At 47.6% G+C, this 23,825-nt stretch overlaps 1 protein-coding gene across 1 annotated transcript in view; it reads right to left on the bottom strand.

Annotated features, from left to right (window-relative positions):
- Nucleotides 1-23,825, bottom strand: part of Nup188 (nuclear pore complex protein Nup188) — a 69,337-nt gene that overhangs the window by 13,191 nt on the left and 32,321 nt on the right. The window contains exons 25-40 of the mRNA XM_077683338.1: nucleotides 22,747-22,934; nucleotides 22,535-22,648; nucleotides 19,550-19,838; nucleotides 19,229-19,465; nucleotides 16,811-16,873; nucleotides 15,511-15,614; nucleotides 14,991-15,107; nucleotides 14,004-14,079; nucleotides 12,866-13,015; nucleotides 12,350-12,424; nucleotides 11,513-11,586; nucleotides 9,647-9,810; nucleotides 5,690-5,802; nucleotides 5,471-5,602; nucleotides 1,756-1,824; nucleotides 708-911 (exon numbers count right to left, since the gene is read on the bottom strand). Of these exons, the coding sequence (XP_077539464.1) occupies nucleotides 708-911; nucleotides 1,756-1,824; nucleotides 5,471-5,602; nucleotides 5,690-5,802; nucleotides 9,647-9,810; nucleotides 11,513-11,586; nucleotides 12,350-12,424; nucleotides 12,866-13,015; nucleotides 14,004-14,079; nucleotides 14,991-15,107; nucleotides 15,511-15,614; nucleotides 16,811-16,873; nucleotides 19,229-19,465; nucleotides 19,550-19,838; nucleotides 22,535-22,648; nucleotides 22,747-22,934 (2,169 nt within the window). The remainder of the gene's footprint in view (nucleotides 1-707; nucleotides 912-1,755; nucleotides 1,825-5,470; nucleotides 5,603-5,689; nucleotides 5,803-9,646; nucleotides 9,811-11,512; nucleotides 11,587-12,349; nucleotides 12,425-12,865; nucleotides 13,016-14,003; nucleotides 14,080-14,990; nucleotides 15,108-15,510; nucleotides 15,615-16,810; nucleotides 16,874-19,228; nucleotides 19,466-19,549; nucleotides 19,839-22,534; nucleotides 22,649-22,746; nucleotides 22,935-23,825) is intronic.

The raw sequence follows: 23,825 nt of genomic DNA, 5'->3' as shown, positions 1-23,825 counted from the left end.
TGAAGCAGCCTGTTTTATGATATGTTCCTTCCTTTCCTCCACTCCACCCACCCCCATAGAAGAATGCTCAGACAAGCTTTGGCAACCCCGTTTCATCATTCATAATTTACGACATCAGAACTTATAGTGTGAGAAAATGTATGCACTGTCCACACTCCTTTCTCACGCTTTTCAAAGTTTCTTTATTAGTAAACTACTACTGCCGCTGCTGCTGCTGCAAGTTCAGAGCACTGCTGCTGCAGTGCTCTGAATGCAGTTGCATTCAGAGCACTGTAACCTACCCCTACAGGCAAACTTGTTTATGTACTTTATTGCCTCCTTTTAGATTCCACATTTCCTATTTCTCGCAACATGCACTACGAAAATAAGTCTTTAACCCTAAATGCTACACATGTCATGACTAGTGCTTGTAAGTTGAGGATGGATACTTAGCGAGAAGCCATTCCTAACGCAGCAGCAAATCGGGCATCAAAGAGGCGTAACTCCGGCTGGAATCGAAATGGTCACCTAAAATGGGCTCTGATATGACAGCTTCAACTGAGACGCCTGGAAAGAAAAAAGTGCTCCTAGCCCTGTCTCAAGCAGTGCACGAGATGCACATTGAGCAGCCTAGAGAACGTGTCCGAGCCTTTAGAATTCTGCCAGATAGAGCTACGGGTGTCATCAATTTGGCTCCACGACTACAGTTCCAGGAGCGCGCCACTCACTTCGTAGAGGCGGTCCACGTGCAGCGCCATGAAGTCGAGTGCGTCTTCGAGGAAGAAGTGCCGGAGGGAGTGGAGCAGTGCGGTGACCAGCTGTACCAGTAGCTGGTACACAGCCAGCCAGCCCTTGTCGGTGGACGCGTAGCAGGCTGCCACGAAGGGGCTCACCTGCCCCGTGACGCCGCTCGACCGAAGGGCCTCGGCCATCTGCGAAGAGACAGTCACCCCGTCCCTTGCTTCACAAGGAGTGCAAAACAGAGGAGACAGACGACATTTCTTCCTTCCTGTCACAACGTGCCGTGCTTCAGTTGAGGAGATGCACCTCACTGATAATACGGTACGCACTGCTACTGGGTACTTGGCACCAATGACAACCTTCGTCCGTGACTGACAGGGACAGAGGCGCAAACTTGCATTAGTGTTTCTTTGTCCTGCACCATTTCTGCATACTTTTCTAGCTCTTCCTGGCATTGTTTTGTCACCACATCATCACAGACACTAACAAAGCTGCGCTACTTTCCAACTCATCGTAATAACTTGGTTGCGGTTACGTTGCAACTGGGGGCGACGACTCTGAAAAACTGCACGACTTAGACAGATGTAGGGCCAGAAAGGGACAACAGCTTGGGTCACATGACGTGCAGAATGAGAAAAGGCAGCAGAGTGGCGCCATCAAACAAAAGGCAGTTTTCTTAGCAGTGAGTGGCCCTGCATATTTATCCCCCGATTGTGGAAATATCTACAGACCCTAATTAATACCACCCTTCTGGCTCCTGGAAGTTATAACAGCCCACCACAATACTCGTACATAAAGCCCCACAGCCTTACTTGCTAACAGAGTGAGTCATGGTCCAGTTGTTACGATTCCCTGCTAGAAAGCTGTGGGATCCCCAGTGCTTGAAAATGTATTCTATTTGCGTGAACACACACACTCACTGAAATTTGAAGATGAGTTGGGCCACTGCTAAGAGTGTTTCAAGAGCATTAAAGGACAGTGTGCTGGTCAGATGTTTAGCCCAGCTACTTATCATCAAGTCCTAAAATCCTGTACCTGGGGTGTAGCCGACAAAACAATGAAGAAATGGCAGATGGCTTGGGCTAGGCGACTGTCCTTCATAGCCTGCAAGTGCACAAGAGATGCATTCATCAGTTCAGTGATTTCCTTGAAATTACTGTCTCCCTCATGCAATGTTAACACTATAACCAACAATAGAACAGCTTGGATTTCAGAGCCCACTTCAAATGTGCATATCAAGGGAACCATCTTAACCTAGCCAGAACTAGTACCATAATACACATTACTAGATAAAAACTGAACTTTAAGATGGCACTGAACTTTAAGATGACAATATTATTGAACTGGGGGATTCAAACACTGTTGTCCTGCCAACCCGTCGATGCTAGAATCCTTCTGCCATGTTTACAGCTTGAGCTGACAAAACTTCTCTCACTGCAAACGCAATTTTAACGCTTGTGCTGACATGATTGAAACTGCACACACAGATACAAAACAAAATGCCGTATTTCCGAGATTCTAAGCACCTTCTACTTTCGGAAAAAAAATAGGAAAAAAGTTTGCATGCGGATCTCAGCACCCAATTTTCTGTGAGGAAGCGCACATTACCCAGGCTGCCAAGTGTGCTTGCTTGCTCTGTTTTTGAGCCCGAGCTGTTGGAGTGGCGCAACCTCTACTCTCGTGCACAGCTAGGCTGGAGGCAGGTCCAAGTTGACCTTGTGGCCAAGTCAATTGTGAAGTGTTTGATTACAAACCACTTCGACAGAATAGAAGACGACACGTTGTAGGATAACCTGCTGCGGTGGCTCAGTGGATAAGGCGTTGTACTGCTGACCACAAGGATGCGGGTTCGATTCCCAGCCGCTTTTCTGATGGAGGTGAGAAGCAAAAACGCCCGTGTGTACGAGATTTCAGCGCACGGTAAACATCCCCAGGTGGTCAAAATTAACTTGGAGCCCTCCACTGCGGCGCGCCTCATTGCCCGCGTTGCGTCGGCGCGTTAAACCCCACAATCAATCGACATGTAGGACTGAGAACGGTAGCTTAAGTGGTGCGGCGAACACAAGTGGTAGTGACAGCGTGAATATTATACGTGCAAGCAGCAGGTTCACTGTCTGTACCTACTTTTCTTTAGAATACTTGCCAAATAAAATGTTATTCCTCGTGCCTGCCTCATCGAGATACCGCCACGAAAAAAAGAAGGGGAAAGGAGTCATTTTACATTTCTTGAATCTAAGCACCCCCCCACACTTCAGGCATTGCGATCGTGAAAAAAAGAAGGGGCGGTTAGAGTCGGGTAAATACAGTAGACCTTTTTTCTGATTTCTGGCTTTGAGTTGAAATTATTGTGAACAAGAAGAAATGGACAAAGCAAAAGAAACAAAATCAGTCAAACCGGCTTATTGCAGCCCACTGGCTTTATTTTGAGGCACTCGCACAAATCCAGAACGATCAGATTTTCAGGCCACAAGACGATAAATTTATACTGATAACGCCATAAAAAATGCAAAATTGCAACAGTAAGCTGAGGATTAAGATGGTACTTCCCATTTTGCAAAAGTTATAATCTACTTGCAACTAAAAAAACAAACTAGTTTCAGTAGCAACTGTCTACACAGTGTATGGTAGATCACATCAATATACTAAAGATCAGTACAGCATCTACAGAGCCTTATGTATGCTTACATTACTTGTACTCTCCCCTTAATAATCAGTGAAGTTTGAGTAGAAGACGACTTCACTGCGGCACCACAGCCAAGACCGTGGGTGAACTTTTCCAACCATGGTGTACAGCAAGGTCAATCAGAGCACACAGGTGTAAGCTAAAACTTTGCTTGGAGTGCCCAAACATCCAGGTTGGTACTGTGTTGAAATGTTAAAGGGGCCCTGCAGCACTCACCACCGACTACTCGGAATGTATTTTGTGGTAAAGTCTACTGTCCCAGCAATCTCGTCCCACAATAATTATGAAAATCTGTTCACTATCACCCGAGATACACGAAATGAAAAATTGTGCGTAATCCTTCCCTCTCAACTCGACCGCGGACTACGTGACGGAAGCTGTGCGCTACCTCCCAGGGAGGGAGGCAGCTCTTTGGCAGCCTTCTATATATCACGGGCCAGGGAGTTTTTTCTTTTTCTCCGCAACATGGAGGGCTCTATTTCCGGTCTGTTGCAACAAAAGAGCAGACACTGATGCCTGCTTGCAAGCATGCACTCAGGATGGTTAGAGCAGTTGTGAAGCAAGTATTGATTTCGTCACTCAAACTCCGCGCGTACTCACAACACAAAATAATTACCAAGACTGTCCGTACAGGTTAAGGAATAGAAGAGGTGGGCGCACAGCACCGGCGACGGCAGACCGTCGCAGGAAATGCAAGAAATAAACCGTGAAAGTGACCAGCAACAGCCTATGGGAAAGCCACCACTGTAATGACGTAATTACAGTGGTGCGTAATGAGGAAAACTGAAGAAAGCGCAGTTGATTTTTCCGTGTATTTCACAGTGAATTACATGCTTAACGCTTCATGTGCATGTGTAATACAATGGAATTTCGATGATATGATTCTGCGTGATACGAACTTCAGGATGATACGAATTTGTGATAAGTCCCGGCGAAGTTGCACTGTTTGCAATGGGAAAAGTTCGGCTCTTACGAACGAGCCTGCGCAGCCCGGAGGATGATACGAATGAGCCGGCAAGACGCCCGACTGCCGAGCAAGCAAGCGACGGCGACGTACGGGCTCCCTTTCCCCTCTTTGTCACTCTTTCTCCAGGAACGGCCAGGCTGTTGTTTTGTACTCGCGAATTGGCTCCGCACACTCCACAGGCGCACTGACGCTGCCGCGAAACCACCCTCACGCTGCGCGGCCGGCCGCGGCAACATAGGGCGGCTTCGGTCGCGAAGTAGTGCAGGGTGCTCGAGCGACTGCTTCTAAACGCTTTTTAAAATGCCGCCCAAAGCACACACGAAGATCTTTTGCTTCAAATGAGCTATTAATGTGGGCGAAAACGGTGCTATAAAACATCACCCGTGCCACTAGTGAAAGCACCAAAGGAATATCTGCCGGGGAGCTAAGCCTAACATCTACGGCGAAGCCAGCCGGCTGTCTCGAGCGCTTCGAAACTGTGCACGCCTCCCCATTGGCGCAAGTCGTCAGGCTCTTCCCACTGCCACGTGCGTTGCGCGAGGCACAAGCGGCCACGGGCGCGGAATTGCCGACGCGGGTGTGAAAAATATCGTGTGCGCAACGCCGATCGACGCGCACGAATTGCGTGCAAAAACGCTTCATACGGCGTGTAGTGAGCTTGGGCACCGCGAGTGAGGAGATGAAAGTCTAGAAAGGACTACTCGGTGACATGGAGGTTAAAAAAAAAAGCACAGAAACGCCACCGATTTTTTCAAGCGAAAGTAAGAACAGAGATAAACGAAAACTTTTTTAGTGCTCAATATTTTTGGTCTGGGTTGGTCATACGAATTTCGGATGATACGAATATTTTTCGCGGTCCCACGAAATTCGTATCGAGATTTTACTGTATTTAGTTCGGGTATTCCTGGCAATGTAATCTGAACGTTGCGCAGGTTTATTTGCACTGCTCAAAGCGTGTTGCAGGGTCCCTTTAAGGCCCAGGAGGCTTATGGCGGGTAAGCTCCCTAACACTGGTCACCGACAGCTCTACTCAACAATCCCTCCGGGAGACCCACAAGATGCCCATGTGAGGAAACCCTGCCGCGCTGAAGAGCGCCCACCTCCAGAGAAGCCTGCAGCAGCCTGGCGAGCAGGTCCACAATGAGGTTCTGCTGAAGCACCGGCACACAGCTGGTGTTGTCCCTGGAGAGCGACAGCAGGTCCTTCAGCAGGACAGTCAGCGCAGTGCACACCTAGACAAACGCAAGGCAAGAAAGGGCACGGTGGAACACAGACAGATGCACACAAGACACTCTGTTTCCTAGAGACGAAACACCAACCTGAACCGTGAGTGCGCTTTTTGATCTGAGGTCATCTACGCACTTCTGGCTGTAGTAGCCCAGTGCCGGACAGAGCAACGCCACCCAGGAGTGGAGGTTCGCCAGGCACGGCGCTGCAAGCAGGGCACAAGGAACACTGTCACTGCACTTGTCCTATCACACGCAAGACCATTTTCTGCCAGGCAGATGCTCGAAAAGAGCACACTCCCTCCACGGAAGAGTGCTTTTCTCCACATGCATGTCTTTTTCTTCTGCTACAATGTCAGTCCATTTGATGAAATTCAAGGTGGACAAAATGTGGTAACGGCTATCACTGATGCAACAGAGGGTGGGTTAGGTAACTCTGGTATAATTTGGACTAGTGTCACTGGATAAGACACAGAGTACCATCCCGAAGGCATGCAAGTGAGCAACGGCCGCCATTTTAATTTTTATGAGTATTTCCAGATTGCCACTTCTGCGGCCTCACCGCTAACTTTGATCAGGTCATTTGTAAACAACACTGCCAAAGATGAAGCAAAACGGCATCTTCGTACACATTTCTACTGCTGAAATGCTGTGAAGCGCCGTATTTTTTATTCGCGTTCGGAACGACACTAGTCGCACGCAGCCGCTGAGCTGGGAAGACAAGCTAAGCCTACCAGGTTAAACAACAAATTTGCGGCACCCATAAACCGTCGCAGTGTAAACAAATGTCACGTGATGCGAACTGACCAATGATCATGGCGGCAGCACGGAACAGTAGGAGAAAAGAGTGCCGATACAGTCGAACCCCGCTACAACGAACGCCGCTTCAACGAAATTTCCGCTTCAACGAAATATTTCCAATGCCCCGTCAGCTAGCCATAGAAGTCAATGCAACAAAGTCCTCGCCACAACGAACCATTTGTCAGGCTTGCTTTCGCTTCAACGAAATTTTCGATGATTTGGGCTGGGTTTGAACAATTATTTGACAACAAAATAAGCATAGCGCCAGCTATCTGTAACTTTTTATACATTCAGGACGCTTAGTTTCACCGAAAATGCGCGTTGCGACCACACCGCCACCCAAAACAAAACAAAAAATAACTCATAGGCGCACGCCATTGCTTGATGGTGATAACGATGTGGCTGGCCGTCTTTACACGAGGCGCAGGCCCGCTTCGCCAAGGCGGAGCCAGAGCTACAGCCAATCCGTATCCAGTTGAAATTGCATGAATGTGCTCCGCTGCTGGCGCGGTCACGGGTGCCGTCATGTATGCGTTGTGAGCAGCTGTCCTTGCCGTTTTCCTTCTACCATTCTTCATAGCCAAGAGCGAAAATCATGTTTGCGCGTTTGGTCTTGAAGCCTAGTCATCCTATCTTAGTCGCGAGCGCGCGGTCATGTTAAATGCAAGCGCGCGCGTCTTGCCTGCCAAGGTCAGTAGCTGCTGTGCCCTGTCAGAGGATAAGATAACGGCACTGCTCCTGCTACAAGCGAGAGGGGGGCTTCCCACGGCCTAGCAGCTATCTGCAAGTAATCAGCTCAGTGGACACGCCTTGTTGTACAGCCTGCATATCTTCACCCCCCTCCGTAACGCGTTCTTTGGGTGGTGAAAAAACAGATAACCATTGGTATGTTTGTTATCCGAATAAACATGAGTTATTGCGCGTCACTCCTTTTTCTAAACATTGTATTATGCTGCCAATGTTGCGGAAACGCACGGGGCTATTTTTCTGGCCTTTCCGTGGTGTGTTGGGGCAGATTTCGCCTCAACGAATTTCCGCTTCAACGAAATTTTTCGCACGTCCCGTCAATTTCGTTGTAGCGGGATTCGACTGTACTCTGAAACCTTATCTAGGGACATTAGTCTGGACCAGGGGTTCTCAAGCATGTTGGTCCCGGGGAACCCTGCTAAGATCCGTTAAGTGCCAAGGAACCCCGACCCCCCCCCCCCCCCCCCCCCCCCCACCCCTTTCGCCATTTTTCATTCAGTTCACGCTACATTCACGTGCAATAAATTCAAAATGAAGCAAGCTTGCTTGCTTTTGAATTTATTGCACGTGAATGTCGACTTTACGCGAGCGCGTACGCCAGGTGCACCTATCTCCAAACAGGAGAAATGCGCATGGAGATTCTACGCGGCCCGTTTTCAGAGTCTGGCTGGTTACAAGCTGCTGGCGGGATTTATTGCACAGCTCGCGCTTTTGTGTTATGTACTGAGATGTGCTTACTGACACTCGGGCACGAGTAATGGAGGTTCCTTAGATCGATCGCACCTCGGATTCGCCACCTAAGTTACTTGGCAAGTGCGGAACCAGGGAAAATTTATCAGTGGCTCGCGGAACCCTGAGGAGGGGGCTGCGGAACCCCTAGGTTCCGCGGAACCCACTTTGAGAAACCATGGTCTGGACTATTGCCATTTAAGACAGAATAAAGGTCGAGACAGAATATAGGTTGACCCCCTTACCTTGCAGCTGTGAAATGGGAAAAAAGAATTTAGGTTCACAGTATCGTTTTACTGTGGCCATAACCAGTTCTTTTGTCTAAGGTAACTTACTACAGCTGTCTGAAATCTCATCGAACGACTGCTTCTGTTTGGATGTCTTTCAAACAGCAAGTTGTACTCAGTGTAGACCTGGGAATTGCTTATGGATCACTTCTTAAACACTCACACGATTACGTCACTAGGAAGTGAGCACCCAGCATGGGACACCCACACGCAGACCGTCACGGGAGAGAGTCTTGCAGGTAGCCAGCGGGCGTCTTAGGGTTGTTGCCAGCCACTGATTCATAGCGACGTTGCACGATACTTGTGGAGAAAAGTCGCCCCCCTGTCCTTCAGTTTCAAGTGCGCAGCGTGGCGGCCCCGAAACGAGGTCTTCTGAGCGTTGCATATAATGAGCTGCCCCTTCAGCTTACGCCAGGAGTGTGCACTTTTTTTTGTGACACCGAAGTGGAGCTGGTCGGAGATTTTGTCGTTGGTTTAGGCATACTTAGCGCGTTTCTTTTAAGGGGAGACACTGCTCTTAAAAAAACTTTTTTAATTTTTAAGTAAACTCGGTGAAACGTGTCAGTCTTGCTGCTTTTCCTCCACTGATTTCAAATATGGCATTATTTTTTTTGTTGGTCAATTAGGTCCCGAGATAACTAGAGGTAATTAACCATTTTTGGAGGAACAATAGACAAAACTGTGTTGGTAAGAAAACTGTAATCTTTACATTTTCTAATACTATGAACACTGGTGAGTGCAATAAGACAATTAGTTTTTTGATGCGCCGCTTGAAACTAATTTTACAGCTCGTTAAACCTTGGTGGCAACACTGGCAAGGAGCCATTTTGCGTGCCAACTTCAAACACTGAAGTTTAATGAGCGGTAAAATCAGTTCCAAGCGATGAATAAAAAAGCTGATTGTCTTATTGCACTCACCAGGGTTCATAGTGTTGGAAAATGTAAAGATTACAGTTTTCTGACCAACACAGTTTTGTCTATTGTTCCTCCAAAAATGGTTAATTACCTCTAATTATCTCAGGGCCTAATTGACCAACTAAAAAAATAATGCCATATTTGAAATCAGTGGGGGGAAAGCAGCAAGACTGACAAGTTTCACGGAGTTTACTTAAAAATTAAAAGAAATAGTTTTAAGAGGGGTGTCCCCCCTTAAATGCTGCGGGAAACTGGCGCTGAGTGCCTGAACGTATTTTGAGCAAGAAGAAAAGAGCACATCATGCTCATTGACAGCGAGAGAAGCAACAAAACAAAGATGGCAGTTTTTCATGTCAGTGGCTATGGTTCCTTTGCGGTTTGGATGGGCTCGATGGTCTGCCTGGTTGCCAGATGATCACCAATATTAAGCTAATGACCAGTATATAGGTCAAGGGGGGACTTCTCGGCAACTTTTTTGGTAAAAAAACTCGACCGATATTCAGACTTATACGGTAATCAGCGGCACTGAGCACAGCCGTCTCTTTGGCGAAAAACACTGTGGGGGTCCAACCTCGTTGCTCCTGTGGGTGCCGCTGCAGTATGTTCACCATGGAGGTGGCCATGGTGCTCAGCACCAGCACCAGCTTGGGGTGCAAGGTGGTGACGCCCGAGTTCACCACGCGCAGCAGGGAGTCGATAGTGTGGGCCCAGTCAGTCACGGTGGACGTGCACTCACTGCCACGGGAGGAAGGAGAAGAAAGGGCATTAAGAGTGTAACAAGTGCGAAAGATGAGGGGCAAGGCAGGGACAAGGAGATTAAACATTGGGGTGCAAATAATTAGAGTTACAAAATTAATAGGTGCTTTGTTCTGTTTACTTACTGGGCAGTCTTTCTTTCTTACTTTTCTTAATTTACTTACTTGCTGAATAAGTGATTGCTGCTTTCGGTGCGAATAACGGTTTTGTTTGAACAGTTTCAAATTAACGCGGATTTTTGCAATTCTCAATACGAAAGCTGAAATTTACATACAGCATTTATGCTACAGTAAATACCCCATGTAAAAAAACAAAGAAAAGAAGGAGAAAGTAAAGGCTAGTTTCAGTGTTTCAGCACTAGTGTAATAAGGGTTTAAAAGCATTCTAAATGTCGTGATTAACACAATTTCCTTCAAAATGTTACAAAAACACATGCATGCATTTGCGCACACAAAAAATCAGCGACAAAAATTATGAACTTCATCTAGGAAGAAAACCCAGCATGCAGGGCATTAACTCTTTCGTTACCGCCGGAAACTGACCGATTTTTAGGGGTCTAAGAAAACTTTTTCTGTGCTAAACATATTGGTCAGGCACACATTGCAGTGACACAAAATGCATATAATTCAACGCCCTTTCCACACCAGTTTTAACAATTTTTTTTCATAAATAATGATTGCAAAAAAAATTATGAAATTGGAAATTTTTGTCTACGTATTGAAAAAACTAATAAAAAAAGGAAGATGTGTATAACAAACCACAAGTAGTAGAAAAAATAGTAAGAAGCAGTAGAAAAAAAAAATAGAAGAATATACATTTTGTAGGCAAACATTTCGCAAACCCATCAGTGGCATGCATTTTTCGAGGAACAGTAGCAGGCAACGGAGGCGCCATGGCAAATCGGCTTGAAGTTGGGTAACCGCGTAGTAGCATCAAATACAAATTTCGCAACGGAAGAACGAAACTAAAACTGCTGGAAGCAGGCCGACAATGCCAGGTCCACTCGTCAGACATGCGGGGGACCTTCAGAAATAAGCTTTGGCAGAATAAGGCTATTCTTTCTCCACACTAAACATCACTAGTGAATAGCTGGTGTCATTTTCAGGTAATTATCACCTCTTGATGCTGTCGGATTACAAAGCTGACAACATAATTTGGTATTTGACTTGCTAGGAGCTTTTGGTTAAAAAAAAGTTGATGGTAACGCAGCATAACCACGAGTGGCATGCTTTTTTTGTCATGCAGCAGCCATGCCCCCTTTCGTGAAAACACATGCACCTAAGCTGGCAAGAAATGCCGTCAAAAATCTCAATGTTGCTGGAGTGGGAAAATTTAAACTGATTCTACATGTGCAGTGCCTAGACTAACCACTGGGACGCATTAGGTGTACACAAATACACGTTGAAATCGGCAATATAAAGCATCGATCACCGGTGGTCGATTTGAATAGCCATGGTAACAAAAGAGTTAAATAATCAGCCTGACTTTAAAACCTTCAGCCTGACTTTAAAACCTCACAGGCATGCCTTCGTGGCGTGGTGGTACCATTCCCACGTCAGTGCTATCCCCGTCTCAGTACTAACAACACCTGAATTACACCAACACCTGTACCACAAATTTCCTTGCACACATGTACTTCAAACACGGGTTCCACCAATAATGGGGCAGAGTAAGTGCTTACCTGCTCCACTGCTTCAGGAGGACAAGGTACAGCTCACCCAGCACAATGCTGACTCTGAAGTTCTCCTGGATTTCCTGAGACACAAGAAGGGTGGAGGCATGTAGCAAAGGCCTGGCAGTCAGAACAACCTGACCCCCCACAAACATGGTGGCTTTTTATTTTATATCTCACTCCTGAACGCAGGCGGCAAAGGTCAACCAACCTTGCTCTAGCAGAATGGAAGCCCAATTAACAGGTATTAATTAACCGCCGGACTTATTTAAAACCGCCTGCTTATGTATCAAAAAGGACAGACAAAAGCAAGAGCAGGGAAATTCATTGCTGCACCTTGCTCTTTAAATTATCTTTTTTTCTGCTCGCATTTTCTGCCGGAAAATGTTGTTTGTGCAACTGGTGTTAGATTTGTAAAGCGTTATCTGCGTGGCGACATGAAAAACAGTGTTACTTGAATTTCTGTGATTTTGTTCCTGTGTATTAATTGTTTTTTTTTGTATCCATTATTGCTGCTGCATATGCTTATAGCAATCTTTGATGACCGCTGTGGCTTGTTTTATAGGATGCCTGTTTTTCTTTCTTTTTTTAATTTCACCTTCTGTCTCATTTTCCTTTTTCTCTCCCCCCCTTGCCTCTGTTGTTTGGTGTTGTACAATGCTGTTGGTTGCAAGCTTTTAAAAAAGGCCTCTGTTGATTTTTATGCTTGTATATTTTTTTAGTACGAGATTCATGGTTCCATTCATGGACTGAACACATTCTCTATGGATCTCCTACACCAATGCCCTCTTGGCGAATGTAGTAATGCGAATAAATAAACAGATCACAGATGAGTCAGGGACTCACATCGGAAAGCAGGCTGGCCAACACATCCTGCAGGATGGCATTCTTCTCATTGGGTGCAGGCTGCGCATGAGGACACTGGAAAAAAAGAAAGCAGGGGGGAAAAAAAGCCACGCTAGCTGCTGTGCTCACCTTCACCCAAAACTGCCGCCCCAAACAGCCAAGCTGGAATGCAGAAGCAGTGAATACCCTGACTGGTTTCACTCAACCACATACAAGGAGATCAAAAAATAAACGTAGAATCCCTCAGCTAGTCACTGCTCGGAAGAGAGAGAAGATCGGAAAGCAGTCGGGGTGGGGCTTTTGTGCCAAGCCTGCATGAAGTAGTGCAATGAAGCCCCATCATTTTGTGCAGCCAAACCGAAGTAACAACGACACTGCTGAGCAAACCTGAAGCATCACAGGATCTAAAGGAAACACTGCAAATGGGTCGTTATTGGCGTACTTTTATAGGTTAAAATTTTAGAAAAAACGGCTGTGGTTAGCAATAGCTCCCTTCCAAAGCCTTTTCTCCATTACCTTGGAGAGGGTGACGCACAGGTCCCGCCAACCGGACAGCAAAGTGAGGCTGTCAGTGACGGGGTTCGGCATCTCGCTGACGTCTGCAAAGCTCGCGGCCGACGCGTTCAGGTTGCCCGCCAGCTGCCTGGGCAGGCTGCTGGTCACAAACTGGGGAGGAAAAGAAGGCGTACGCACGCACACGGTGAGAAGCACGACTGCATGCATGAAAGGAACCACAGCCCACCAGCAAAACTTGTTGTGAACAAAGCATTTCAGAGAAGTGCCCACAAGCACAACAATAGCAAGAACCCAACTCCAACTCCTTGCACACAAATTCACAACACAACACTGTGCGTTGGATTTTGCCAATGTTATAAACCACTGCAATAAAAATGAATTAATGAGTTCATTTTTGCAACAAATTATGCTGCAAGTGAACAAAATTTCACATATTCTTCAGTACGCTCACTGGCTGCGTTAGGCACATTTGCCCACAGGTATTGTACACCTGCAGTACAAAATGCCTGCAAGGCATGCAGCTTGCAAGCACCCCCTTAGCCCACAGTTCAGCTTGAAGAGTGGTGATGTCAAGTTTCACAAATTCAGCTTTGACAGCTCTGTTGCAATCCATAAATCACGTACCACTGCTTTGCATACACTTGTCTTGCCTCAGTGTCAAGTAGGGTTTGATAGAATTCCGAGCTACTGTGCAAACACAGTATTTTTAGATGGTGGCACTTAACAAGTACCAACGAGTCCCACCTGTAAACTAGCATTGCTGCTAAAAAATAGGAAGATGACAATTTCAAACTGCTACCGAGGGCAAAGGCGACCACAAGCCACGGATGTCATTGCTTGACTGGCTAAACAAGGAAAAGAAACTAACTCAAAAACAGCTCACCCGCCGCGGTGGCTCAGTGGCTAAGGCGTTGCGCTGCTGAGCACGAGGTCGCGGGTTCGACTCCCGGCCGCGGCGGCCGCTTTTCTGATGGAGGCGAAAAGCAAAAACGCCCGTGTGTACGAGATTTCGGCGCACGTTAAAGATCCCCAGGTGGTCAAAATTAATCCGGAGCCCTCCACTACGGCGCACCTCATCGCCTGCGTTGCGTCGGCGCGTTAAACCCTACAATCAATCAATCAATCAAAAACAGCTCACCTTGGACAAGGCCTTGATCAGTCCCCTCTGCTTCACCTTGTCAAGGATGGTCTTCACATTGGGATCCAGCTGGCTTCTGTGCGCACAAAGGGGGGAAAACAGAGGAGAAGCGTGATCATACCACATGCCTCCAGAGCATAGCAGGCAAACAAAAGAAAAATCTACGTGCCAAATCATGGAGCCATCACGGACAAGGCTCCACGGACAGGGCACTAATCTGGACTTTCCTTTGCCGGCAAAGCACTAGGACACGACATTCAAGCGGCCGTGAGGACAAAATAACAGTGTGGTTAATTAATTAGAAACACTGCTTCGTCCCCATGGCAGTGGTACCAATTATATTGCAAATGACAAACAAATAATCAAGACATTAAAGGCACCATACAAAGCAGTAGCAACTCCCTGATTTCCGGCGATTTTGCTATGACATCACAGAATCTTGTTTGTGTGACTGGAGGTCGCCGGCCTAAGTTTCCGCCAAGAACAAGACTGGGCGATTGTAGTGGAGCCTGTAGTGTGTTTTATCGTGCCACCTGAATGCCAACAAGCAGTCAACACACTGACAAAAATTTTCTAAGTGTTGGCCCATAATACGTGGCTCCTGCCCATATTATGTCCCTGTGCAGCACAAAATTTGAAGGTTTTGCCATATTTCTTCCGTTTTTTCTGTTAAAAAAAAGTGCCTTTAGAGGCTCACGTGGAGCTGTGCAAGTTACCAAAGGCTAGTTCTTTCAAAGTGAACAAAGTTGCATTTTATCTTCATGGCCCCCCCAAAGCTTCCAGCACTAGTGACCTAAATTCGGCCACGCACACCCCGATAACACGCTTACACACCCCTTATCATAACAAGACATGCTCCGTGCAAATTCACTGCATCATACTCTGTGGAATGCGAAACTGACCGCTGCGCTGCTTTTCTCACTGCCAAGAGAGTAACCAAGGGAGTAACCAAAGGAGTAACCAAGGGAGTAGGAAACACTTGCTCACTTGGATTGATACAGCTCCAGGGCCAGAGTCTTGAAGATGAAGGCCACCAGCCGGCACTCCTGGCTCGCAATGGAGTCCTCGTTGAGAGGAAAGCACACCAGGCCCCAGAAGGAATGGCTGCGAAAACATGGGAAGAGTCACAAGCGTTACTTGTGAAACCATGGTCCGCTCCACTGCTTTTAATGGCTTCTTTTGCTGGCCAGTCCTGAGCCGTTTTGAGCAGCTTGTGCACAGCCCGGAACTGCTCTCGCAATAGAAAATCTATTTTAAAAAATAAAGTAAAAAAGAGCTTCTCTGGAGCACTTGTGGGCAATCCACAATGACCAATGAAAGAGACCACACAACACCCCTCCATTTGGCTCAGCTATGGGCTCAATGAATGCCACCCTTGGCAAGGCAGGAAGAGAATCGTCCAAGTAGCTGTGCATAATGCCAGGGTAAAAGTAATCCAACTTTTGAAAGTTTGCCCGCTGTTCTGGGGAGGCTGGAGAAACAAAGTGGCCCGCAGCCCGTGGCTCACTTGGTGCGCAGCAGCTCCATGGCCCGCAGCTGGTGGCAGGCCCAGAGGGTGTGGATGAACTCCATGGCGGCACAGTGGAGCTCGGCTGGGCAGAAGTCCACACCCTGAGGGAGGAGGAGGAGAGAAAGGGCGGGCACGGGCAGTCACGAGGGATCGGACGAGGCGTACCCATCGATCGGTGTGGTGCTGCAGCTTCCAGAAGGGAACAAAGGCGATGGTAAGACAGTGTGGGAAGTGAAGCTGTCGCAGCAATAAAAGGCACAGGCAGAGACACACGGGAGGCAATGAAAAGGAAACGCTCACAATAGGCTTTAGACTGCCTAATTCTGAAGCGCAACTTTGTCGGTCACGGAGCTAGAAAGAATGCTGGCAGAATTTCAACCCACCTCGATGCATGTCAAAGGATTCCCCGGAATTTTATTCCTTCCCTTTTTACGGCACTGTGGGCCCTGAAAGCCCTACCGCCAACAAGTAAACACCAAAACACACAACGGGCTGTAGCATGCGCCCACTTTTTAACACACTTCTTTTTTTTATCGTTTGTAGGTGATGCAGATTAAAGATTACTAATTTCTTTATTTCTTTTATTTATTTGGACAAGTGCCCACAAACAGCATGATGCCTTCAGTGTGGTGCACAGAAGAAAGAAAGGAGAGGAAAGGAAGATGTGTACAATAGAGAAAGAAGAGAAAAGAAATGAAAATAACAACAACAATGGAACAAACATCACATGACTGACTCACACGTGATTCTACAATACAAAAGAACACACTCGGGCTTTAAATGCATTTTTAACAGATCGAACAAGAGTGTTGCAACAGTCAAAGATACTTAGATCAGGTGCCTCAAGTGAATTGTAAAGGAGTTGTGTTCTGACAAAAGGAGCTCTACAACTTTTCTTACAAAGCTCGAAAACACAGTTATTCAAACAAGGGAAGGTTGTAGGGGATCATCTGCCTTTTTTGCCCTCAAACTTGGGACTGTAAGCAGCTTTAGTGTTGCCTATGTTTAGTGATGCCTATGCTTTACTGGCTACTACCACTCTTTGGAAAATCTCTGTGGTCTACCATGAATGCAACTGCATAAAAAACAAAGTGGCCAAGCTTTGTCAAGAACGCCAAACAGACCACCGCACAACCCATAATGCTTTGCTTCCAAGATGATCATTAAGGGAGCTCGGCTTAGGGGGGTAATCCCTTTGAGTGCCACAATGTTTACATTACAATTGCCTTCCCACTGCTCCAACAAAGCTCCATTAAATGCAAATAGTATGTGAAAGAATGGAAAGGCATCCACAAACCTCCTGTTTCATTTTGAGAATCTTCAGCACTTCCCCCAGGCAAAGACCCAATCCTGATGAGTGCTGTGGAGAGGACAGGAAGGAAACGGTAAAAAGCACGTCACTCACGGCATTGTGCAGAGCTGAAACTAGGGCATGTTCTATTGGCACATAGCGAAAGCCGCACACGCAAGACGCAGAACAAGGAAAAGCACAAAGCACAGCATTCATTCTGGTTGGCTATCAGAGAGGATGGCTATATGTGAGTTTTACATTTCCTCTAGTGAATTATTTGTTCAGGCTCAAAGAATGTGAACCAGTCACAGCTCAGAGGAGAACCCAGAACTTGTCCACAGTGCAATGTTGCTGCATGCAAAGTGTTTGCATGTTGAGTTCTGTACTGCTTGAGTGTAAAACAGTTGTTTGGCTTCAGGTGCCTCATTTTAGTGCTCACACCATTCCTGCCTGGTTTTAAGTGCACAGCAGTAATCCACAGCAGAGCTTAAAGGCCCAAGTGTAGAACCACTGCAAAAGAGTGATTTCTGTTCACACCTTCTGCATATTTCTTTATGCTTCCCAAACTTCGAAACTAGCGAGAGCCAGCGAGAGCAACTAAAATGGGCCATTCTTCTTCTCTACACATCAAGAACACGTACGGTTAACAGGGTTCGTACAGGCTTCAAAAGCAAAACTTCAAGGGTTTTCAAGGACCAGAAAACACATTTTTAAGGTCCCCATCTAACGTTTTATCTGGGATTAATTATAACTTTTCCAACAAAATGCAAAAGTTTTTTATTGCACAATGCCTAAGCACATTAGTGCACATTTAGATAGGTGCTAACAGGTTCGCAAATGCTCCTCCAGCTTTATTTTTTATTTATGGCTGGTATTTAGAGGTTTTTCTTTTTTCTTGGTGTTTTGCTGAGGCTGTTTGATTTCAAAACTTGGTTAATGTTGCCTGCATGTCCTGCTTTGGCAGCAAGAGTATCAGCAGAAATGAAATCCGCAAGTGTTGCTGCAAGGCAGGATGAACTATGTACACGTCCACCATTTGCACGTAAAAGCAAACGCAGATGGAGCGTATGAGGCACAGCAAACATGCAATGGGCAAGCGTCCACAGACTAGACCAGGGGTTCTCAAGCATGTTGGTCCCAGGGAACCCTGCTAAGTTCCGTTAAGTGCCAAGGAACCCCCCCCCCCTCCCGCCATTTTTCATTCCGTTCATGCTACATTAACGTGCAATAAATTCAAAAGTAAGCAAGGGTATCGTTTTTTTTCCCGTCGACTTTACGCGAATGCGTACTCTAGCGGCACCTATCTCCAAACAGGGGAAATGCGCATGGGGGTAATATTCAAGTGCAATAGTTTAACCACGTGGCCCGTTTTCGGAGTCTGGCTGGCTACAAGCTGCTGGCGAGATTTATTGCGCAGCTCGCGCGTTTCTGTTATGCGCCGAGATGTGCTTACTGACACTCGGGCGTGAGTAATGGAGGTTCCTTAGATCGATCGCACTTCAAGTTCACCATAAAAGACTTTGCGACTGCGGAACCAGGGAAAATTTATCAGTGACTCGCGGAACCCTGAGGAGGGGCCTGCGGAACCCCTAGGTTCCGCGGAACCCACTTTGAGAAACCATGGACTAGATGGAACATGCAAGATAGAGAACAGAAGCTGGCTTTCACTGGATTGTATCGTGACATGGATTGGATTGACAAGTGCCTGCTCCCAATGTTGCCTTGTAATAATTAAAATCCACCAAACTTGTAATTTCAAGCAACACACTGAAACTTGATTGTTATAATGTTGCTTTACATTTGTTAACACCTAAAATCCACGACAAACACTTTAAATTTTTGTGAAAAGACAGGGCCATTGATTCCCTCCGGAAAAATCAAGGGTTTTCAAGGACCATGTAAAAATTCCAGGACTTTCCAGGCCTTGAAATTGACACTTCTAAATTCAAGGGTTTTCAAGGTTTTCAAGGACCTGTGCGAACCCTGGGTTAAGGAGAAGAAACCATCTCTGAGAGAGAGAGAGAGAGAAGGCTCTTTATTGAAAAAGCAGAGAGTTTTGCCGGCGTTTGTGATCACCTACATGCTTCTCTGCTAGGGGTCGGGGATGTAGGGAGAACAGGCCCTAGAGAGAGGTGGGCAGAAAAGAAAAAAAAAGAGAGAGAAAAAAAAACGAAGAAGCAAAAAAAAAAAAAAAAAAAAAAAGAACGGCGTGGTTTGGCGGGCTTGGCGGACTATTTTTTAGATTGTGTTACAGAATTTACAATTTTGAAATGTGGCCAATGTCTTCCAAATAGGAAAACAAACTTTTTAGGGCCTGACGCTGCTTCGAGGGGCTTTATCCCTGGCCTACACAAGGATGTGTACAGCTATAGTTCCGCACTGGCGAGGGTACTGCTCCCTTCCCTTTCAGTCCCACCATCTCACCAGTGAAGAGGGAGCTGGAGAGCGGGCAGGAGCAGCCGAGGACGCAGGGGAGGAGGAGCCCAGCAGGAGCAGCAGCTGGAAGAGCCCCGGCTGGGTGCGGACGCAGACGGCCAGCAGCTGCAGCAGGGCCACCTTGAGGCGGCCGTCCTCGGTCTGCTTGCTGAGGCGCAGCAGCAGCTGGTCCCGGAAGCTCTCCGCATCGGGGCCCAGGCACGCCAGCAGGGACATGGGGTACAGCTGGAGTGGAGGGCAGGGTGGAGGGCAGGGTCACGTCACCCGGTCGGGAGAGGGAGAAGGGGGAGCAGCAGCCCGCCCACTTGCCTTGGCGATGCGCTTGAGCAGCTGCACAGCCAGGGTGCAGAGGCGGGGGTCCAGCCGCAGGTACAGGAAGCGCCCCACCGACACGGCCAGCGAGCTGCTGCCGCCTCCGCCCGCCTCCCCCCCACAGCCGGCCGCCAGCTGCTGCTGCTGCTGCTGCTGCAGCTGCTGCCCGGGGGACACGAGCAGCCGCTTCTCCAGCGGTGAGCCCCCCGCCGCACCCAGCAGAAGCAGGCGGTTCAGCAGCGAGAAGCACAGCCGCACCGAGGTCAGCAGCTCCTCCGACTGACGGCTGCACAGGACAATGGGGAGAGGGGGAGGAGCTACACTGCACTGCTCCCACCGTACACTGCCTTCAATGGAAAAACACACTGCCTACCTTCTACGGGAAGAATCCCACCCACTCCGAAGTCATGATTGCACAATCGCAGATGCACAACATGTGCCCAGTCACTTTTTCTTAAACTCACGACCTGGCCACTTTCACTGACCTCGTAAGTGCTATCTCACTAGTTCACTCTAAGGAGCCTTACGAAAGCCATCAGTTCAGAGCACACAGCAAGCTGTTGTTGACCTGTTCTCACTGGTCATTGTCACCAGTTGCATGGCACGCGCACAAGGTCACCAAAAGGGATCACAGTTTGGGCATGCTCGCAACTGGATTCATGGTACACATGCTGAGAGGGTCTGATGGAACCATGTGTGTCCACCAGGGGTGCTCTCAGGGTCAAGTGCTGGCAAAGAGTCCGGGTGCACACTGTGTTCTCAATTCACTCACCGGAACCTCTATGTACCAGACAAACCAGAATATAGGTAGAGCTGTTTCCCCAGAAAACGCATACAAAAGTTGCCCCTTTGTCTCATATGGTGGCCACTGGCTGAGTAAACTTTACTCTGGCAACCACTAACCACTAAAGCGCACACGTTTCACAGTTGCAGTCTCCACCACCTGAACCAGCACGACATAGCCTTCTTCTCAGAAGCTTGTTGCTTTTCATTATTTTTTAATTCTCACTCGTTAGTGTATTTAACCATTGCTTTTGCGTTTTGTGCTGTTAGTCATTAGTCAGGAACTCGGTGGAAGTTCACTGCTGCATTCAACATGTATGTGATACGAGCTGGCCAAAGCAAAGGACAATAGAGTGGCTCGGCGCCAGTCTGGCGTGACCGAGGAACACTGGAGGATCTAGACATCGAAGTTGTCATGACTACCAGTTCCATCAGAGGCCATCCACGGCTAAGCAATTAATTAAGCTTGTGTGCTAAGGACTGTGAAGAGAATTTAAATCTTTTAGGTCTTCAATTTGCTAAATTCAATTTGCTAAAAATCAATTTGCTAAATTCTACGACAGTAAGGTACATTCTTAACGCTGTCAACACGTTTTTATTCCCAACTCAGACCGATTTGCATGATTATTCGAAGTACACGGGAAACGTTACGCAAGAAAGCGATATGGCTCGCCCGCATTGCGGCACTCGAATACTGCAACATGTCATATTTTGTTTATCCCTAACATGGCCCGTCAGGTCGCTCTTAACATTAAATCTAACTTACAGGCATTCACTACAACTACTGGTGTTCAATCGTACCCTGTTGCGCAGTTAGGCGATCTTCTAATGCGCAGCGGCTACGCTGTGCGCGCCGCAGCTTCTGATGCGCCGGCCGTTTCTTTCGCAAGGCTAGCGAGCCTATACTGTCAAGCTTAGCAATAACTAAGTTTGTAAGATAGCAAATCAGATGAAAAGTTCACTTCGCAAACCACTATCACAAGCGCGCACACCGCATTTCACTCTCCAGGGTAAAGTCACGCGTACCATGAAGTGTTCGATGACCTCCGTCTTTCGAGCCATGCAACTTCCCATAATCTGGGTTTTGATCTCTGGCATTCCCATCGCAATATTGTCCGTGTTGCATACCACAGCAGATTAAAATGACTGAACAGAAACTTGGCCGCGCCAAGCAGCGCAAATCAACTCAGAAACGTGCACTAAGCAGTTTAGGCGGCCGCCACCTTGCATTTCCGCAGCTATGCCCAATCAGGAGGGCCATTTCAACGCACTCCGACCGGAAGACCAACCGCGCTGCAGCCTCAATTCTGGCTTCGTTCGTGCGTCTTTCTTTTGCTGTCATTCGTAAATTTGCAAATGAATGAAGATAAAAGAGACGGCTAGGACCGGAAAGAGGATCCCTCGGCCGATCGAATGGTACCAAAATGGCCGCGCCTGATGGCCACGTTGCGGAGATACAGCGCTCCGAAAATTGCAGTTTTTTCGCCCTTTTGCGCCGACATTTTGTCACCCCTGCTTGCAAAAGTATTTTTTATGCCACTGTGCGACGGTTTTTGGCGATAAAACTTTGCAAATGCACAGGATAGAAAACATAGAAGCTGCATATATGTGGCTTTCAAAAAATGTTTTGGTCATTTTTCCGAAGTTGAAAGCCACGTCCTTCCCTTAAGCTAATCAATCGAAATATTCGAACCCTTTCGAATATTTGAAATGTTTCGAATATATAGTTTTCGAAGCGAACAGGAATATAACATATTTAATATTCGAGTAATATTCCAAATTTTCGAATATTCGCACACCCCTAATAAAAAATAAAGTGACGTTTATGGTAAGCTTCTCTGCAGGTTCTCCTTTTTGTAGACTACTTTTTTCACTTAAAGTTAAGAGGCCAACCTACATAGACAATCGACCTATGTTAGCTTTATACGGATTGCGGTGTGTGCTATGAGTGGGGATTTTCAACTTTAATGTGACAGGGCGAATGCAGCAAGAAGGCTGACCGTTCTTGTATCAGCACAAAGAACAGCTGTTTTCTTTTTTTGTTTGTTTGTTTCACTACGTTTATCCCTTAATTTCGAACAAAACCCCTGTGGTGTGAGGTGCTTTGAAAAGTGCTCGCCTTTCACTGACACCATGCAATTCGCACGTGAATAATTTCAGCCCCCTGTCCCTTTTAGAGTACCACCTGGTGTGCCTCACCTGCCTTCGAACTCAATGGCCCGTGCAACGGGCTCCTCCGCCGTGACAATCAGACGAAGCAGGGCCGAGCACGACTCGCCGTGGAGCAGGCTGTACACGCACAACTCGGTGCTCCTGCACAAGGGGGAGAGAGGGAGGGAGATAAGGAACTGTTCAACCGTGAGGCCTCCTTCACGCTCCCCGCAGCAGCAGAGGGACGGGCGACGGCCCACCTGACGGCGTCAGCCTTGAACTCGGCCGAGACGGTGAGCACGCGGTGGAAGATGACGAGGCAGCGGTGGCCAATGCTGTCCCGGTCGTGCGCCCGGTTGTAGGGCCACTTGTGGAACAGGGGGAACACGTCCTGCAGCACCACCGCCAGGCACGCCAGGAAGTCCTGGTCTGGGGTCGTCACAAACGTCTGCAACCAGGGAAGGGCCAGGGCGATGAGAGCAGGTGGCAAGGAGGTGCTGCTGGTACCCAGGACATGCACTGAGACGCACTGCGTGCAGCCTCATCTAGGAGCACTGCGAGTAATCAACTATATTTTTTTATTTATCGTATTTATTAAATATTGGCTGGCGATTACGATACTTGGCGCAGCAGCAGTTCGCTGAGGCAGCACTCACTCGTGGGTTTTCTCGACGGCAGCGATGATGAGCCTCTGCGTCAACGGCGCGAAGTGCGGCTCAGGAAGGGACCGCGTCGTAGGCAGGGAACGACAGCATCGTCACACGCACGCCCCCCCTCACGTTTTCACCAGTGTCGTGTAGACAAGCACCTCGTGCGGGCACAGCATACTGACCCCCAACCCCTTCCTCCCCACCCGCACACTATCCAGGAGTGCTCGCGCCACCACGGCGAAACTGCCCTCCCCTCACAATTTCGCGACACTCTCCTCCTTTGCTTTCTTTCACTATTCGGTCTCGCCATCGTTCACTCGGTTACGATGGCAACGCCGCTCAGCCTAGAGATGGGAGCCAAAGGACTGCGCCCTAAAGCAGAAGTGGGAGAAGAAATATTTGGCTTTTTTGGCAAAGAAGTTGAGACGAACAGTTGTAGAAATTGTTCTCGCTATGTTACCTCTGTTATCCACCCAGGCAACAGCAAGGATCTTGTGGGGTGAATACACAGTCACTTCTTTAGTGCGCGACTTTTACCACATGCAACCTCCACAATGAGCACCTTTTACTAGACGTGCTTCCACCATGCCGTTCATGTAATGCTGACAACTACAGTAGAACCTCGTTGATACGTTCAAAAAATACGCAAGGGAGAAATGTTCAATACGGGAAAACGTACTATCCAGTAA

The sequence above is a fragment of the Haemaphysalis longicornis genome, unplaced genomic scaffold (assembly GCF_048455015.1).
Source record: "Haemaphysalis longicornis isolate Haplotype H1 unplaced genomic scaffold, Haemaphysalis longicornis Haplotype H1 scaffold_9, whole genome shotgun sequence".
In the NCBI taxonomy this organism is placed as follows: domain Eukaryota; kingdom Metazoa; phylum Arthropoda; class Arachnida; order Ixodida; family Ixodidae; genus Haemaphysalis; species Haemaphysalis longicornis.
Note: the sequence above shows the minus strand (reverse complement) of the source record. Positions and strands in the feature narration are given on the sequence as shown.